General features: G+C 59.0%; 2 protein-coding genes across 3 annotated transcripts in view; both read right to left on the reverse strand.

The window, feature by feature from the left end:
- Positions 1–1,612: 1,612 nt before the first annotated feature.
- RELT (RELT TNF receptor) lies at positions 1,613–11,079 on the reverse strand. 2 transcript variants are annotated; one of them, XM_052812261.1, is made up of 12 exons: positions 10,193–10,481; positions 8,782–8,881; positions 8,225–8,282; positions 6,859–6,948; positions 6,600–6,772; positions 6,412–6,497; positions 5,898–6,140; positions 5,641–5,721; positions 5,465–5,549; positions 5,181–5,369; positions 4,964–5,087; positions 1,613–2,785 (listed from the first exon to the last, which is right to left on the reverse strand). In XM_052812261.1, exons 2-12 carry the CDS (start codon positions 8,826–8,828, stop codon positions 2,747–2,749), a joined length of 1,215 nt encoding a protein of 404 aa, XP_052668221.1. In that variant the 5' UTR covers positions 8,829–8,881; positions 10,193–10,481; the 3' UTR covers positions 1,613–2,746. The 2 variants fall into 2 exon arrangements, with proteins under 2 accessions (XP_052668221.1, XP_052668222.1); XM_052812262.1 differs by lacking the exons at positions 8,782–8,881; positions 10,193–10,481 and adding an exon at positions 11,038–11,079 and having other exon boundaries at positions 8,225–8,285.
- A 1,424-nt stretch (positions 11,080–12,503) lies between these two features.
- The window catches only part of ARHGEF17 (Rho guanine nucleotide exchange factor 17), a 34,150-nt gene continuing 28,701 nt past the window's right edge, over positions 12,504–17,952 (reverse strand). The window contains exons 11-21 of the mRNA XM_052812503.1: positions 17,726–17,939; positions 17,542–17,615; positions 17,213–17,406; positions 16,875–17,125; positions 16,277–16,523; positions 16,108–16,194; positions 15,932–15,999; positions 15,424–15,572; positions 15,159–15,333; positions 14,084–14,326; positions 12,504–13,342 (exon numbers count right to left, since the gene is read on the reverse strand). Coding sequence (XP_052668463.1) covers positions 13,152–13,342; positions 14,084–14,326; positions 15,159–15,333; positions 15,424–15,572; positions 15,932–15,999; positions 16,108–16,194; positions 16,277–16,523; positions 16,875–17,125; positions 17,213–17,406; positions 17,542–17,615; positions 17,726–17,939 — 1,893 coding nt within the window. The 3' untranslated portion in view covers positions 12,504–13,151. The remainder of the gene's footprint in view (positions 13,343–14,083; positions 14,327–15,158; positions 15,334–15,423; positions 15,573–15,931; positions 16,000–16,107; positions 16,195–16,276; positions 16,524–16,874; positions 17,126–17,212; positions 17,407–17,541; positions 17,616–17,725; positions 17,940–17,952) is intronic.

Below are 17,952 nucleotides of genomic sequence, written 5' to 3' on the forward strand. Positions count from 1 at the left end.
TTTCGGATAGATGGAAGGATGGGAGAAAAGCCCATGATCCCAAGCCCTTTCCTTGGCCAAGTCGTGGCTTAAGTGAAGGTCCTGGGGTGTCACAGCCCGGTGGGGGACTCCTGTGGCAGGGGGGGGAACACTGATGGAGGCCACCAGCTTCTCAAATATTTCACTCCAACAAAGCTTTGCCGACATTGGTTAAGGAAAAGGGTTTCCCATGGTGAAGGATCACACTGGGCATTAACAGGGAAGAGCAGGAGGGGTTAAACCACCCTTAGCCAAATGTCTCAGAGATTAAAATTCCAGCTAAAGAGGAAGGAAAATAACTCTCAAACTGCTGTTATGACCATTAACCCATCCCTGCCATTATCTTTGCTTTAAAACATGAGCTGTAATACAAGATCTGGGGCGGGGGAAAGCATATTAATAGTGGTGGTGGCCCCCAACATGAGCGAGCCCCTTGGAGCCTGTACCCATCACGCCTCCAAGCGGCTGAACCCTCCGGGTGAGGATTTGTTCCTGTATTTTATGAATAATAATTACCCAGTCCAGCTCTTTTTGCAGTTTCAAGATCTAATTATCACGAAGTGTTAGTTAAAAGGGGTTTGTTTTAATGATGGATGTTTCAGAGTATCAGGGTTTTTTTTTCTCCCAGCCTCCGGCATCTCACTGAATATGGTCCTTCCCGGAGAGACCCCCCCCTCCTTTGCCATCCCCTCCCTCCTCTCCTGCTTCCCAGCGGCAGATACGTCCCCATGGGGGATTTGGGATGATGTGATTCCCCGGCCGGAGGGCATGAAATCACATCTTGCTTTCTTAGAGGGAGAAAAAACACATTTGGGGGTTTATTTTCAATAGGAAAACCCAACCAGCCAACAACAGCAATAAGAGCCGCTGGATACCTGTTAATCCAGGGGTTTTGTTTTGGTTTTTTTTCAATTGTCAGTATTTTCAGGCCCTCCATCTATCATCCCTGAAACACGGCGACCCTCTGCCCATCTTCACTTCGCTTTCCTGCGAGTGCCGAGCTGGGTCCTGAGCCCATCGGGCTGCCAGCAGGATCAGGCTCCAGATATTTTGTCTGCTGTGTGCTAGCATTCCCATAGGGAAAAAGGAAAATAAAGCCTGTTAAGGAGCTTGGGTGGGAGAAGAGCTTGGAAAAGGCATTTTTCTGGCATGTTGCACCGTGGCGCTCAGTTTCACCGGTAATCGGGTAAAATAACCTGTTACAGGGATGTTTGCAAAGAAGGAGTAGCAAAATATGTGGTTTAAGGGCAGCAATTCCCGGTTAGAAACACTCAATTGTGCTGTTTGTAGGGAAAAAAATCCTGATGCAACGCAGCCACCTGCAGCATCACTGCATATTCCTGCAAGGGATGGAGCTGGGTGAGCTGGGTTTTTCCCCAGGCGAAGCGGGTTCAGGATCAGGGCGCTGGGTGGGGAGAGATTTGTAGGGTCAGCAGCCATTGGGAAGCACAGCAAGGAAGGGAAAATGAGACAGCGGGGTGCAGGATCGCACCCAAACCCTCCCATTCCCATAGTACGGAGCAAACCTGTGCCGTGCTCCTACCCCTCTTTCTATGTAATTAATTTTTTAATTCATTTCAACCACCAGGCCAGCTCATTTTTAAATATTATTGGACCTCTTAAGCAAAAACAGATTTAAAAAAAACCAAAAAAACCATGAAAAAATAATTAAAACCAAGAGTAACCATGTCTTCCAAGTCTAAGTCTCAAAGGTATGTAGGGAACATGGCCTTGAACTGATGCCCTGGAAAGCCCCACAGCCTCGGTTTGTCCATCTGACGTGTAAATTTGGGGTTGTTTTTTTTTTCCTGTTTGTTTTCTGTTCTGGTTTTGGTTCTGAAGATCAGGTCGTGATCTCCCTGACAGATTTCAGCCAAGAGTTTGTAACTGTACGATATTTACTGTAAGATGTAGAACATTCAATAACTATTAAAATGTTTCCAAAAAAAAAAAAAAAATAAATAAAAGAGCCCGAGATGGTTTGGTGGTTGGTTTTTTGGCGCGGTGATGTGGTGGGGAAGTGAATGGGACCAGCCATAAACCCATTTCTAGGTTGGTGGTGGAGCTTGATGGTCTCCAACCCAACCTTGGGTGCGTTGTCCCAACATGGCCAAGCCAACGTGATCCTATAGGAACAGCTCCTATGGAAAAGTGGAGTGTGTCATCTTCACGGTGAGCAGAGCATCACCACCATGTCCTCCTGGGCTGATTGAGGCAATGTAGATGCAGGAAACCAGCTTTGGCCAGAGCAACCATGCATGCCCCAGTTGGGTTGTTTGTAGGGTGGGAGTTGTCCCACGATCCAGACACTGTCATTAGCTTGTGGTGTTAAGCGCTGGCACCTGGTGATGGAGGGAAATCAAGAGCCCACGATGTTCCTGGAGAGGCTTCAGTTCAACAGACCCAGAAGGTGACCGAGAAATGGCATCCTGACCGCGCGACGTCCTCCATTGCACGGTGCCTCCAACGGAGCCGTGCTCCGGCGTCACGGCTCCTGGAGATGCTCTCCATCAGGCCACCATGCCGTGGCCACCACTGGACCTCGGGGACAGGGAATCCTTCTCACCAGCCGGGCAAGATGTTGGATTTGCCGTGCTGCCGGTGGACACCTTGGTGGCAGGAGCAGAAGCCAAGCTGCCACCTCCAGCACTTCGTGGCTCCAAGCGGGACTGGCTTTCACGCGGTGCCCAACATCCTCCATCCCCGCCGTGGGGGGTCTTTGTGGGTCTCACCGTCCCCCTGAGGCAGCCCCCAGGGCAGGTGCTAGCTGTGGAGGACAAGGGATGGACCACGTCTCTGGGTGAGGCTGGATCGGGTCCTTTACACCACCCAAGGTGGCAGGAGCCACTCAGTGTCACCCCCCGGGGCCAACGTCCACGGTGGCTGTCACCACCCAAGGGTACCCCACGTTGGAGAAGACAACTCCTCCCGCTAAGGGCAGCCACCCAGGTTGTCTCCACACCCCCAGCAGCTGGTCCAGGACCCCCCCCCAAGGATGCTGAGACCCTGCAGGATTTGGCCACAGGGTCAAGGTGCCCCCCCAAACGGTTGGGGTGACAGGAGCTGGAGAGGACACGGTGTCCGGGATGGCCCCTGAGGGTGCTGGGGGGGGCCACACGCTGCAGTGAACGTTAATCATCACTGTCACGAGCTGGGTGGGCTCAGCTGGGCAGAGGTGAAGGCAGGGCAGGCAGCTGCCGAGGCTCCGGCCCCCAGGCGTGGGGTGACCTCGCGTCCCCGTGGGCTGGCTGCATGCGTGTGCAGGCGTGTACGTACGTGCCCGTGCACACGGGTATGCATGCAGAGGTGGGTTTGCACGCGCATTTATGCACACATCTGTCCACGTCTGTGTGTGCGCACGTGCAGCGGAGCGGGGTGTGCACACTCGCAGAGCTCCATGTGCAAGTGTGGGTGCGTTTGCATGCATGTGTGACTGCATGTGTGTGCACAAGTACATGCATGTATGCACGCAGAGGCGGGTTTGCATGTGCAAGTGCACATGCTCATCCATCCGTATGTTTGTATCTGCAGCAGTGTGTGAACAGGTCACATGCACATCTCTGTGTGTGTATGCACACTTACAGAGCTCCACGTGCATGCCTGCATGCATGTAGGACTGCATACACGTGTGTGCATGTACATATGTGTATGCATGTATGCATGCAGAGGTGGGTTTGCATGTGCATTTATGCACATGTTCATCCATGCATTAGATGTGTGGCAGTGTGTGAACATGTGCATGTCTCTGCGTGTGTGCATATGTGGATGCATACTTACAGAGCTCCATGTGCAAGCATGGGTGTGTTTGCATGCGTGTGTGACCGCATACGTGTGTGTGCATGCACAGGGGTGCATGCGTTTATGTACCTGTGCCGAGGTGGGTTTGCACATGCATTTACGTACATGTCCCTCCGTGCATCCATGCGTGTGCAGCACAGTGTGAACAAGTGCACGTGTACACGTCAGTGCGTGTGCACGTGTATACACGCTTACAGAGCTCCAGGTGCGTGTTTGCATGCACATGTAGCTGCATATGTGTGTGTGCACATGCATGTATGCACATGCACACGTGGATATATGCGTGCAGAGGTGCGCGTGCATGTGCAGCGATGCGCACACACCTACACGTGTGCGTGCTCACGTTAACACGCATGCACATGCACATTTCCGTGCACAGGCGCTCGTGCCCGCCAGCGTGACCAGGTGCAGCAGCGTCGGGGGGGGGGTGTGGATGCGCGTGTGCGGGGGCACGTGCGCCCGCGCAGCTGCCCGTGAGTCACCCAGCAGCCCCCCGGCCGTGTCACCCCGTGCCAGGCCCCGCCACGAACCCGCAGCACCCTGCGGCGTGACACCCCCTCCATCTGTCCCAGTCTATGCTGTAGGGGGGTGTGTATAGGTGCATGCACGTACGTAAGCGCACATACACATACGCGTAGCCTTTTGTGCCTATATGGGTGTATGCCTATACACGTAAATGTATGCAAATGTGTTGTATAGGGGTGTATGGGCATTTGCATATGTGTTTTTAGCGTGCTATAGGGGTGTTCATAGGTGTAGCTGTATGCGAGTGTGCAGATACACAGGGGACGAGGGTATATTAAAGCGCTGGCTGCTGCAGAACACCCCCTTGCACCAGCACCCACCCCTGCACCCTCATCAGCACCCACTCCACAACCCCCTATAGCACCTTAAATGCAGGGGTGGGGGAGGAAAGGGGAGGGACTCACCAAACCCCTTCAGGCTCAATTTTTAAAGTATTTTTTCAAGCCTCCCAGCTGCTGGAAGAGGCTTGGGGGCAGTAGGCTGCTCTGTCCTCACAAATCACCAGATGCCCTCATTAGGCTTCAGAGTTAACGTTCTATTCCCCAGCCTCCTGAAGCCCCCATTTTCCCCAGGAAGAACCCCCCCAGGGGCTCCCCACCACCCTCCCTCCGCACCCCTTCACCTCGGGGGGGCCGTCGATGCTTTTCAACCACGGGGGCCTCATCCCGCTACCGGCAGGGAGGGGACCGCGGGGGGGTTCACCCCCTGCCTCGCTCCTCATCTCGGGGATCCGGGACACTCGAAACCTGTTGGGGGGGGGTATCACATCAGCCTGTCCCCACCCTGGCTGGGGGGGGACACACACGCTGCGGGGCTGGGAGGGGGGGGTCCCCGCTTACCTGCCGATGGAGAGGATGGTGACCTCACTGGGACGACCCCCAGGTTTGGGGACCTTGGTGGCACCGAGCGATGGCAACACCTCGGGCCACTTCTTCTGGCTGCAGCGGGCGCACGGGGCCGGACCCTGCACTGTGTGGAGGTGCTGCTGGTGCCGGCAGGCGAGGGGAAACTGAGGCAGGAGGTGCAGCCTGGGAAGAAGGGGGGGGAGATACCATCAGCAGGGGGTTGGTCCCACCATGGGGGGGTCCTCGGTGCACCTTGGGGGGGGGGGTGTGTGTCTTACTTATTTGGGGGGGTGCAGCCCGGTGGTGGCATCGGCTGTTGGCTGTGATGCTCCTTCAGCAGCTCCTCCAGCGCCGCAGCGTTTTCTATGGGTGGGGGGAGACCATGGGGGGGGGGGGGGGGGGTGTCATAGGGGTCCAGCCCATGTCACCCCCCCCCCCCAGGGACCCCCCTGACCTTTTTTCTCAGTGATCAACCGCACCAGCACCCCGATGGTGTCCTCGTTGGCATCCTCCAGCTGGTAGATGGAGCTGGGACCTGGAAGCAGAAGTTCTGGGGACTCAGTGAGGGGGGGATAAACACCCCCCCCCCGCCCACCAAGGATGAGCAGGATGCCCTGGGACGACGAAGACCAGAAGCCACGGGGATGGGCTGAACGAGGGGAGACGGACGTGGGATCACCGAAAGGTGTCCGCAGCACAACCGGAGCTCACCGGTGCCGCCGGGCTGGGGGTCCTTGCTGGCGGTGCAGTGGTAACCCTTCTTCTTCAGCAGGTTGCAGACCAGGATGCCCAACAACCCCATGGCGCAGAAGACCGGGACGATGGTCAGCACGGCCGCCTGCGCCGCCGCCGCCTCCTCCTCCTCCTCCTCTTCCTCACCCATCAGGGTCACCCACGTCCTGTTGGTCCCCGCCGGCCGGCCCAGTGTTTCGGGGCTGCGGGCTCGCCGCCGGGCTGGGGAGGGGAAGCACCGGATCAGCCTCAGAGAAGGGTTTTGTTGGGATTAAATCCCATTTTCCCAGGAGCCCCGCTGCAGGGTTGGCGCCCGGGGAAGCAGAAGCCACTCGTGTCACGAGCGGAGACGTTCTCAGCTGCCACATCCCGGCAGGACGTCACACCTCATCTCGAGGGGGACGCATCCTGCGGCGTATCCCGGGGCGAACGCCGGCACGGGTTTTTTCGGCACCCACGGAACCGGGGTGACGCCTCCAGCCCGAGCACCCACCTGGGCACCCCGGGGTGCTGCGGGGAGCATCGGCGCAGGGCAGACACCGGCCCCGGGGCTCCCTCTCCCCTTCAGGGCTGTAAAACCTGCGGGGTGGGAGGGGAGGGTCAGGATACGGCCCACGAGCGGCATCGGGGCTGGGGGTTTGCAGCATTTTTCTCCCCCCCCCCTCCAAGGGCTAGGCTCACCCCGGCAGGCAGGCTCCGCAGCGGCTGTCGGTCATCGCCGTTCCCGGTGCCACCAGGATCCTGTTCCCGGCTCGGCAGCGGGTGTGAGCGGAGCAGGATGTGTCCCCCGGTGAGAAGGTGCCAGGGGGACAAGCTCGACACGTCCCCACCGGACCCTGCGCCGAGCTGCACGTCTGCACGGAGGGAAAAGGAGGTGAGCGATGGCCGCATCCTGCGCCTTCCCTCTGGGGTGGATGTGCCACGGGTGGGCACGGCTTACCCCGGCAGGCTCCTCTCCGGGCGGGCATCCCGGCGTCCCGTGCTCCCGGGGTCCGCAGCTCCCGGCCCCCGCGCCAGGTCCGCTCAGCACCTGCGGAAAGAGCGGTGCTCAGCGCCGGCTGCTCCGGCTCTCCCGCTGCTCCGGCTCTCCCGCTGCTCCGAGGCCTGCGCCGGCGGCGATGTGGCTCCGGTGCAGGTGATACGGCAGAGTTGAACCCATCACAAGCGACGTGACGGATGCAAAACTCTCACATGGACCATGGCAGACTCAAACCCATCACAAGTGACGCGATGGGTGTAAATCCATTGCATGCACCATGGCAGATGCAAACCCGTTGCCAGCAACATGATGGATGCAAACTCATTGCATGCACAGTGGCTGATGCTGACGTGTCACAAGCGATGCGACGGGTGCAATCCTATTGCACGCTCTACGGCCAGTGCAAACCCATCACCAGTGACATGATGGATGCAAACGCATCACATGCACTGAAGCCGACACAAACCCATCACCAGTGACGTGATGGATGCAAACTCATTGCACGCACAGCAACGGATGCAAACCCATCGTGTGCGCTGCGGCACAATCCCGTCGCCAGTGACACAACGGATGCAAACTGATCACACACTCGTGATGGGTTTGCAGCCACCCCGGTGCGACAGGATGGATGCAAACCCATCGCATGATGGATGCAGACCCATCGCATGTGCCGTGACAGATACAAACCCATCATCGGTGACATGATGGGTGCAAACCTGCTGCATGCACCACAGCAGATGCAAACCCGTCACAAGTAACGTGATGGATGCAAACCCATCCCATGCACCGCGGCGGATACAAACCCATCAATGATGATGTGACGGATCCAAATGCATTGCATGCACCGTGGCGGATACCGACCTGTCACAAGGGATGCGACAGATGCAATCCCATTGCATGCACCGCGGCCGATGCAAACCCATCACCAGTGACATGATTGTGGCAAACTCACCACGGGCGATGCAAACCCACCGGTGGGTACCTGCACGGCCCATCCCAGGAGCATCTCCCAGACATGGGACAACACGGTGGCCCCAGGGGGAGCGGCGAGGGAGAAGCCGCATTCCCTATCAGCCCCTGCCCTGGAAGAAGCTTTGGCAAAGGATAGAAAAGGAGGAGGAAGAATTTTTTGGGGGAAAAAAAAAAATCCCCCTTGACCCAAATTAAGCATTACCCCAGGGCTGAGCTGCTGCAGGTTTGTGAGAGAAACATTTTGGGGTGCCCTGTTGTGGCTGTGGCGTGGTGATGCTGGGATGGGTTTGAGCATCGGAGGAGCCGAAAGCAGAGATGCAGAGGGATGGGATGGGATGGGTGAGGCCGTACTCACCCCCAGGACGGTGACGAGCCACCAGTACATCCCGCTCCTCTTCATCGCTGGGGGAGACCTGCCCAAGGGGGAGCACCGGGGTCACCATCCGGGAAAAATCCTGACAGAGAAGCAATTTGGGGGCCCTATTTCCCCCACGGGTATGCTCCAAGGAACCTGGCCTAAACAAGTCCTCCGCCATCCCCCAAAAAGTTTTGTTAGTGGTTTTGTGGGGTGACCAGCATCACCCCCTTCCCTTGCAGATCCCAACTCCATCCCGAACCGGAGAGGGACCAACCCTGTAACGCAGTCAGGACCAATGGTGCAAGGAGCAGGGGAAGGAGCAGATGATGCTAAACACCATTAAATAAAGGTTTTTCCTGCTCAGGAGGAAATCCTTATGCATCTGCCACAAGGAAATGAAGTCATTAAAAAAAAAAAGAATTTTAAAAATCAAGCAAAACAAAAGGTGTTTCCCACAGGCTCATCGCCCCTCTCCGGGCTCAGCAATTAGTTGTTAAAATTAAAATAAACGCTGACAGCACAGGGGAAGGGAGGAAAAAATAAATAACACAAACCCGGATCCAGCCTCCACCACCCGCATGGAAATTCCCCTGGTCGTCATGGTCCCATGAAAGCCACGCCAGAGCTTCGTTACAGCCTTTGCCTGACAAGTTTCTCCTAATTAGTGGCCAGCACCATCAGTCTGAGATGCAGCTAATTAAACTAGGGAGGGGAGATGCTGGGGGGCGAGCAGGGCAGAGCCAGGTAATTGTAGGACGTGGGTTAGGACACGATGGCACGGCCCAAAATGAGCATCCTCTGTGCTCCAGTTCTTCCCAGTAGCTCCCAGTAAGGGAGCACCCCATCGGGGTGCCAGCATAAAGCCAACCAGCCCTTCTCCCCTTCTGAGGAGCTGCACCCCCAAACCAAGACTCTCCAAGCCCCATCTTCACTAGCACCATCCATCCATGCCAAGCTGGGACCCCATGATTTTTGGGGGGGCTAAGCCAGCTGCCACCATCACCCTGGCCGGCCTGAGCCCCACCACGTGCCACCTCCCCGCCAAGCATCGTCCCAGGGCGATGGCATCCCACGGGGACACATCCCGAATCCCCCTGGGACTTGGGATGTGCCCCTCGATCATGGAGGGAGGGTGAAACCGGTACAAGTCCTCCACCCTGTAAGCCAGCACTAATAAAACTCAAGTTTAAGCCTAACGTGAAGCATTTCAATCCTTCGGGGTGGTGGTATTTAAGCTTTTAATAGCAGCACCTTAAGGACACCCCGAGATGTTTGGGGTGCTGCTCTGCTGGGGAAGGAGCCGCGATGGCCTTGGAAGGGGATGGGCAGGTCCCACCGTGGCCAGGGACCACGAGCCGTGGCCGAGCGATGCTACAGGCTGGCAGAGCCCACGCATCCCAGGTTGCCGGAGCATCCCGGCTCATCATCTCAAGATAAATGGATTTAAACCCCACCAGGAACAGGGCTGGCCTCAGGTAAAGCAGATCTAAGGCCAAGCTTAATCCAAGGATTAAGGACATCTCTTAGATGACCAAGACCCTGCCGCGGGGATGTAGGAGGTACAAGGACCAGGGGGGACCAGCTCCTGGTTATCACCGGAGCTTTGCCCAGTCATGGCCACCCCAGGACGGAGCGCCCGTTTTTGGGGGCAGCTCAGGGACCTCCCAGGTGGGGATGGGGGATGCAGGCATAAACCTGCAGCTGGCGATGGGGGGATGCCCGGCTGCCCTGGCACAGTGGAGAGAAGCCCTGAAGCTCCCCAGGGGAAACATAAAATAACATAATTTGCCCCCCAAGAACTAGAGGAAACCAAAAAATAACCCCACCAGTGCCAGACCCCGCTGCTTTTTGGGGACATCCCGACCTCCACCAGCCCCGTACCCCACTTGGCCAGTGCATCGATGCAAACACACCGAGGAAAGCAACTTGGATTTGGTAACCCCCCCAAATCCCACTGGATCACACAAGCCTTTTATTCCAGCCCTTCCTTAATACAGCCTGTAACCCAAGGCTGCCCACTGGGATTCCAGCAGGGGCTTCCCCTCCTTACTGGGGAACAGGGTTTTGGCTGATGGCTCCTGCAGATAAATGGGGAAAAAAAAGGAGCAACTGTTCAGAAACACTTTGGGGAATGGCTCTCAGAGGCAGCTTGGGACAAGGGGGGGATTGTCCGGCAGACGGAGCAAAACTCATCGCATCCCCCCCGGGGCCCCATCGGAGCTGCGGGAACAACAAAACCATGGCAAAAATCCTATATTAAAGTCAAATGATCCCAGAGGCATCGCCACGCTCCAGCCCCATTTTGGGGTACAGCCCCTCACCACAGCATCCCGGCTGACGCAGGTATTTGGTTGGGAGCCCTGGGATTTTCCAACTCCGGAAAAAAAAAAAAAACCAAAACAACAAACCAAAACACCAAACCCGACACAGCTCCTATCTCTTTTTCCAGGCAGCTGCTGCTCAGTTTTTCTTAACCTACTTTTTCCCCCCTCTCCACCCTTTATTTTAACCTACATTCGCTCTGCAGCAGCCAGAGCCAGCACCGGGCTCTCCAACCACTGCACCCCACTTCAGGGTGGTGCTCCCCCCACACCCTGCTTAGGGATAAGGTCAAGGCAATACCCCCCCCCCCCTTTTTTTATTGCAAACAGGGGAGTCCAGCACCTCAAAAAGCACCAGCCCCCCCCTCCCTTGCACAGCCCAAACCCAGACACCCCCCCAAGGAGGGAATAACCCTTTAAGGAAAAGTAACCCGAGCCCCCCCAGCTCGGGAAGGGGGCAACCCGGCCGGGGGGGTCCCCTTACCTGCCCCCCCCCCGCCGCGGGGCCGCCCCGCTGCTCGTTCTTCCTCCTTATGAATGAAGCCGCCGGCGCGCTACTCCCCTACGCCCCGCCCCTTTTCCTTGACGTCACACGGCGGCGCTCCACCCCCGGCCCCGCCCCGCCTCCCCGCGTCAGCGCTGCGCCCTCGCTCGGCGGCTGGCCCCGCCCCCGGCCCCGCCCCCCCGCGCGGACAGCGCCACCTGCTGGGCGTGGCGGGAACTGCGGGCGGCTCGGGGGGGGGAGGATCGGGGGGGGAATTTGGGGGTGCTGGGCTTTATCCCAACCGCGGAGGGTTTTTTGGGGGGAAAAAGGGAAAAATAAGATGGCTGTGGGGTTTTTTTATCTACCGAGGAAACTTTTTTTAAAAAAAAAAAAGGATTTTTTTTGCCTGGGGAGGGGACACATACACACGCTCCACGGGGGCACCCATGGGTGCTGCACCCCGCTTTCCTACCTGCCCTATAGCGAACCCCACCTTGGCCTCACCCCCTCCCCAGGGGACAGTTTTCCTACACTGGGGACACCCCCGTTGCGGTCAGGCCTGGTGCTCCCTCCTTGCCCCCCCCCCCCGGTACACCCCGGGGGCTGCTTTTGGGGTGACGTGGTCCCAGGACGGTGTCCGCCATTCCGGCTGTTTGTCCGTGCATCATCCCTGGGTTGAGGGTTTCTTCCTCCCACCAGAGTCTTCATCACAGCCGGCATCATCGGGTGACATCCCCGGCGATGGCCGATGGGTGGTGGGTGTCCATGTCCCCCCCAGCTGCACCCATCCTCACCCCATCCCTGTCACCCCCCCCCCCGAGGCGAAGGACGAGACCACGCTGGCTTCGTTCTGACACAGGTGACCTTTAATGACAAAGAGCCCCCAAAGGGACCGAAATTCCCCTCCCCTCCCTTCCCCAAATATCCTCATCATCCCAATTATAACATCGCCCCCCTCCACGCCCCCTGCCCCTTCCCAGGATGGACAGACGGACGTGGGATGGCAACATCCCTGTCACTCACCGTGGGGGTTGTCACCTCTCCCATGGGGACAACCGGGTGCCCAGGTCTGCGAGCACCGGCCTCGCCTGGACCCTGGGGTGAAAGCAGGAAAATGGGGGGGGGGGGGAATGGGGGAGGTTGGTCCAGGAAAAACTCATTTTTAGGGTCCCGACCACCGTCACCCCAATTTAGGGGCGGGGGGGACATCCCTGGTGTCAGGCTGGGGAATACGAAGAAGATGCTTGTTCTCATCCAGAAGATGCTTTGAACGTTGGTGGTGGCTTCATCCCACTCCCCAGGCTGTGAAATCCCACGGGAATCACAGAGATGGGTGGGGGACACCCCAATTTCCCCCCCCCATCAGCTCCCCCCTCCACCAGTATCCCCCAGCTCCATCAGTGGGGTCCAGCTCTGCCTCGGGGCGATGAACCGGGAAGGTTTTAATCCCGCAGCGATGTGATGATGCGCCTGACCCCCCCCACCCCCCCCAAATAAATAAGGATGTTTATATATATATAATATATATATATTTAAAACAAACGAACAAACAAACAGAGCTATCTGGGTGCTGGCGATGGAGCGAGCGGGTTAGCGGGAGGCCCGGGGCGGGGGGGACACCGCGGGCATATTGTCCCTGGGGTGGTCCCGCGGTGTGGCCGGGGGTCCCGGGGGAAGGGGGGGTGACAGCGCCGTGACACCCCCCCCTCCACCCCAAAGCAGGCACACACAAAAACCGGAGAGCGAGGCAGGTTCCTGGCTGTACGGCATCCTCCGGCCAGTCCCCAGGGATGCTCGTTAACGCCTTCCTCCTTCGTTAGCGCCTTCCCAAGCGAACGCATCCCCCCTCCCCATCTTCTCCGCGCCCCGAAAGCGGTGTGTGTGTCGTGTCCCCCCCCCCCCCCCAGTCCGGTGCGATGGCCGGGGGGACGGTGGAGGGACCGGGGCTCATCCCCCCCAACCCCGAGCACACAGAGAGCAGCCGGGTTGGAGATGAGAGGCGCTGGGGCGGGGGGTGACGGGGAGGGGGGGGGTGTCAGGACCCTCCCCCCCTGCATATAGGGGGGCCAGCACCCCCCTTTCCTCGCCGGGATGGCCCCGGGGGGGGGGCCACGGCCGTTCACGCTCTCCAGAGAAGGAGGTGGTTGGTGCTGTCATCCCGGCCCACCGTCTCGCTGCTGCTGGTCAAGCGGAAATCCTCGTAGCCGTCCCCCCCGCTGATCACCAGCATCTTGGGTTTGGAGAGGGTGAGGGCGGGGGCGCGGGGCCGCGACGGGTCTCGCTTCTCTGCCTCGCTCGCCTTCTCGGCCCCTGCCAAGTGCAGAACCCCAGCGCGCTGTCAGATCACCCCCCGGGCTCCCCTGTTCCCCAGCAGCATCATCCCAGTGTCCTCCCACCAGCATCCCACCAGCATCATTCCAGCATCATCCCACCAGAGTCATCCCAGCATCATCCCAGCATCATCTCACCACCAGCATCATTCCAGCATCATCCCACCAGCATCATCCCAGCACCAGCAGCATCTCACCAGCGTCCTCCCACCAGCACTATCCCAGCATCCTCCCAACATCACCACCACTTTCCCAGGTGCCACATCTTGACCCTCCAAAACCCCCCTCCCATCCCCAAATAGCCCCTCCCACCCACATTAGCCCCTCCCACCCACATTAGCCCCTCCTACCCCCAAATTACTATCTCCTCCCCTCCCAAATCACCTCTTCCCCATCCCACCCCAACTTTGGGGCCACTTCGGGTGAGACTCAGCACATGGCTTTCCATTGGCTTTTCCCCCAGGAATTAGGGTCTCCCAGGGAAATTTGGGGTCACTCAAGCAATCCCCCAAGCCTTGGAGGAGGGGGTAGCACCCAATTTCCCCCCACCTTAATTTTAACATGGCAAGGATAGAGCAGGGACTCCGGTGACTGCATTTCAAGGCTATTCCCAGTTATCTGCCAGCGGGACGGCGTTCCCGGCCCCGTAAAAAAACATCCACTCCTCCTGGAACGGGTCAGGATCACCCACCACCCCAACCCCCCCAATCATCCCACCTACCCGTCTCCCTCGGCAATGGGAAGAGGACATCGAAACCGTCGGGCAGCTCGATGGCGGTGAGGAAGCGGACGTGGCCGGTGTGACCCTGGGAGAGCCCCACCAACGCCGGGGCCGCCTTGGCCGAGACGGCGAGGGTCAGCACCACGCCGGCGCTGGTCCCGATCCACAGCAAGTCCTTGCACGCCAGGAGAGCCGTGATCCGCAGGCAGGCTGCCTTGTGCTGCCGGATAATGGCATCCGAGCCTGTCGAGCATCCCGGCCGTCAGCATTTTACCCTGATTGGCATGGGGTTGTGAACCCCGCCGATGCCACCGGTCTCCATTCCCGGGGCTGTCTGTGGCACGCGGGACACGGGGAAGGGACCCCACAACCCCCCTGGCTGGTATAAGGCACCCCGGGGTGCCGTCAGATTGGGCTGCCTGGTTATGGGATTATGCAGATACCCAGAGGCTGCCCTATTTCTGCATGGGATTATGAAGATGCCCAGGGGCTGCCCTGTTTCCGCGTGGGATTATGCACATGCCCAGGGGTGCCCTATTTCCATGTGGGATTATGCAGCCGCCCAGGGGCTGCCCTATTCCTGTGTGGGATTATGAAGCCATCCATGGGATTCCCTATTACCCTGTGGGATTATGCTCCTGCCCAGGGGTTGCCTTGTTTCTGCATGGGATTATAGACATGCCCAGGGGTGCTTTATTCCTGCGTGGGATTATGAAGCCACCCGGGGGATGCCCTAGCACCCTGAGGGATTATGCTGATGCCCAGGTGCTGCCCAATTTCTGTGTGGGATTATGCAGCCACTTGGGATTCCCTGTTTTTCCACGGGATTATCCATCTGCCCAGGGGCTGCCCTATTACCCCGTGGGATTATGCAGCTGCCTAACACCGAGGATGAACCCCATGAGCGCGACAAGTCCAGTTTCCTTCCCCAAAGCTGGCCGGGATGCAGGAGATATTAAATATCCCAGTGCTGGATGCTGCAGGACATCTCATTTTCAAGGTGGACGATGGGCACGGGTACCCACTGGAGACAGCGATGGGCACCCACCGGTGACCTGCCACCGCTGGGACTTACCGGCGAGCATCTTGTGTACCGGGGGGGTGATATCTGCTTCGGCCAACTGCTCGTAGCTGGTGGCGTGGTAAAGCCGGACCTGGGCGCTGCTCTGCAGTGCGACCCACACGCCGGTCCCCGCGCTCACCATGCAGGTGACGCTGCGCCCGCTGTCCTGTCCCACCTGGAGCGTGTGCTGCGGGTGACAGAGACGTAGAGATGCCACCAGTGATGCCACCGATGCCCATCGCCGTCCCCCCCGACCTCCTGCCATCGCCCGCGGTACCTCTTGCGCCAACGTGGTGGTGTTGAGGACGATGACTCGGTTTTGGCAGCCGCACCAGAGCTTCCCCGCCACCGCCACCATCTTGGTGATGGGGCTCCCCGGCGAGCCCAGGGACAGGGACTTGGAGTTTTGGGGGTCCCAGAAGCGGCCTGTGAGGGTGGTGGGAGTGGGGCGGGTCGTTAAAGCATCCCCCAAAAAAACCCGGCCGATGGGATGCGGTGGCTGGAGATGCCCGTCTTCAGGTCCCCCGTTAGAGGGGAGATGAGCTGATGTCCCCAGGGGATGCCAGCGGCAGGCAGGGACCAGGAGGAGGATGCACACCTCCACTTGGCTCCGATTTTGGGGTCTCCAGCATCCCTCGGGGGATGTCCCTTCCATTCCCGTGGAGGCAGGGTAGCCACCAGCATCCCTCCCTTGGGGGCTGCCCAAACCACCCACCCAACAGCCACCACTTTGGGGCTGCATTTAACCCCGCCAGTGCCTTTTGATGTCCCCGATCCGGCCTCACCTGCCTCCCGCTGGTAGACAACAAGCTCCCCGTTGGCCAACGACACGAAAACCTGGTTATCCAGGTACCTGCGGGGAGAAAAACCCTTTGACAACTGGCTGCAGAGCCCTGCTCAGCCACCCCAAACCACCCTGCTAGGGACATCCCAGAGCCGAAAATCCCCCTTCCCGACTTACAAGATGCACATGACGGCAGCGGCGTGTTGCATCTTCATGCTGTTCTTCCTGTTACGGATGTTGTCCGAGGACTGGTACACATGGATGCTGTGGGACAAGAGCAAAGCTTGAGGCTCGCCTGGGATGGGGGTCCACCCCACGTATGTGTCCCCCCATCCTGGGGACGTACCAGCCATCCTCGGTGCCCAACCACATGGAGCTCTGATGGGCTTCAGGGTCAAGGCTGAGGAGGTCCTCGAGGCTGCCCCGGGTGAAGGAGCCGCGGCTGGAGCGGCGCAGGGCTCGCCCGTCAGTGGGGCTCTCGCCGTGCCGGTTTTGGCTGTAGGTGCCGGTGATGGGCATGAAGCCGGGTTCTTGCTCTTCCTCCGAGCTCGTCGTCTCTGCCGTTGCCTCCTTGCAGCTCGAGATCTCTTCATCTGCGGAGGAGGAGGAGGAGGAGGAAGGAATGGGTCAGACCAGGACCACCCGACACCCACCAAAGTGATGGGGAAGAGACCCTTGCGATGCCAAGCCCGGGGGAGGATATAGGGACGCTGAGCCCCCAAACCCACCAGGTTTCACCCAAAGCCGCCAGCCCCATCCCAGCACCACGGTGTTGGGCTGATGCCCCCCAACATCTCTTTTCCCAGGACTTCCTTGACTCAAAAGCCTCCACCTGCAGATTTCCCCAAGGAATGCAAGGCAGAGCAGCCAAAACAATGGAGCTGCATGTCATTTGGGGGCAAAAAAGTGGGTTTTTTGCTAAGCAGGGGCAGGGGAGGACTCACTGCCGAAGCTGGAGGAGATGGTGGAGTGGCTGGCTTGGCTCTGCAGCGTCCCCGAGGGACTGGGCGAGGACTCGTCATCCGTGTCATCGCTATCAAAGGGCACCAGCTCCCTGTTGCCGCCGTCGACGGGCTCCGAGAGCTCCAGCGACGAACCCGAGATGGAGATGTGCAGGCACGGCTGCGGCCCCGCATCCTCCGGCTGCGCCGGCATCGGCTCCGAGGAGGGGCTGCCCACCGGCTCGGCACGCTCCCTGCCGCGACGAGGGGAGGGGGGAAAGAAGCAGCTCCAGCATCGCCCCGTGCCCGCCGGCTTCGCGGTGCCGGTGGGAATGTCCTACCTATATGCCCGCTTGAGACCGGGCACGGAGGCGATGCAGAGGATCCTGGCAGAGCAGACGGCGATGCACGCCTCCACCGTGGGCTCCTTACGGATGCTGAGCAAACAAACCTGCCCCACGTAACCATCGCTGTTGCAAACCCAAACCTCGTGGGAGCTTTCTGGGCTGCCGTGGCTGGGAGAAGCACAAGAAAACTGCAAGGGAGCAAAAGATGGGAAGAGTTGGGTCATTCGGGAATGACGCAGGAGCTCTCGGCATCCGGCGGTAAGCCCACCGGGACGGAGAGGACCGCAGCTCCTGTGGGATGCTTGAACCCAGCCTCCAAGTACCTGCATCCCGCTCCGTGTCTTCATGATGGGGATGGCCTTGAGGAACTCCGGGTCCAGGCAGTTTTTGCTGGAAGCTGGGAAAATCAAATTGGAAGATGAAGTGATGGAGGAAAGGGGTCTACCAAAGCGGGGTTGTGATGCTGAGCCCACCACCCGCATCCACCTCCCCGGTCCCTGGTGTTACCCAGCTTTTTCTTGGCGTCCTCGAAGGCTTGCTCAAAGCCGAGCCGAGCATCGGGGTTGGGGAACTCAAAGATGAAGGACTCGGTGCCGTCGGCTTTGGTAGTGCTGAGCTCTACCTTGTTGGGGGGGAAGGCCATGCTGAAGGACATGGATTGCTTCTCCGCCAGCTCCCGGTGGATGGCGGCCATCAGGTCCTTGATCACGTCATCCAGGCTCTGGGGACGGGGA

This window comes from Harpia harpyja, chromosome 17 (assembly GCF_026419915.1).
Source record: "Harpia harpyja isolate bHarHar1 chromosome 17, bHarHar1 primary haplotype, whole genome shotgun sequence".
NCBI lineage: Eukaryota > Metazoa > Chordata > Aves > Accipitriformes > Accipitridae > Harpia > Harpia harpyja.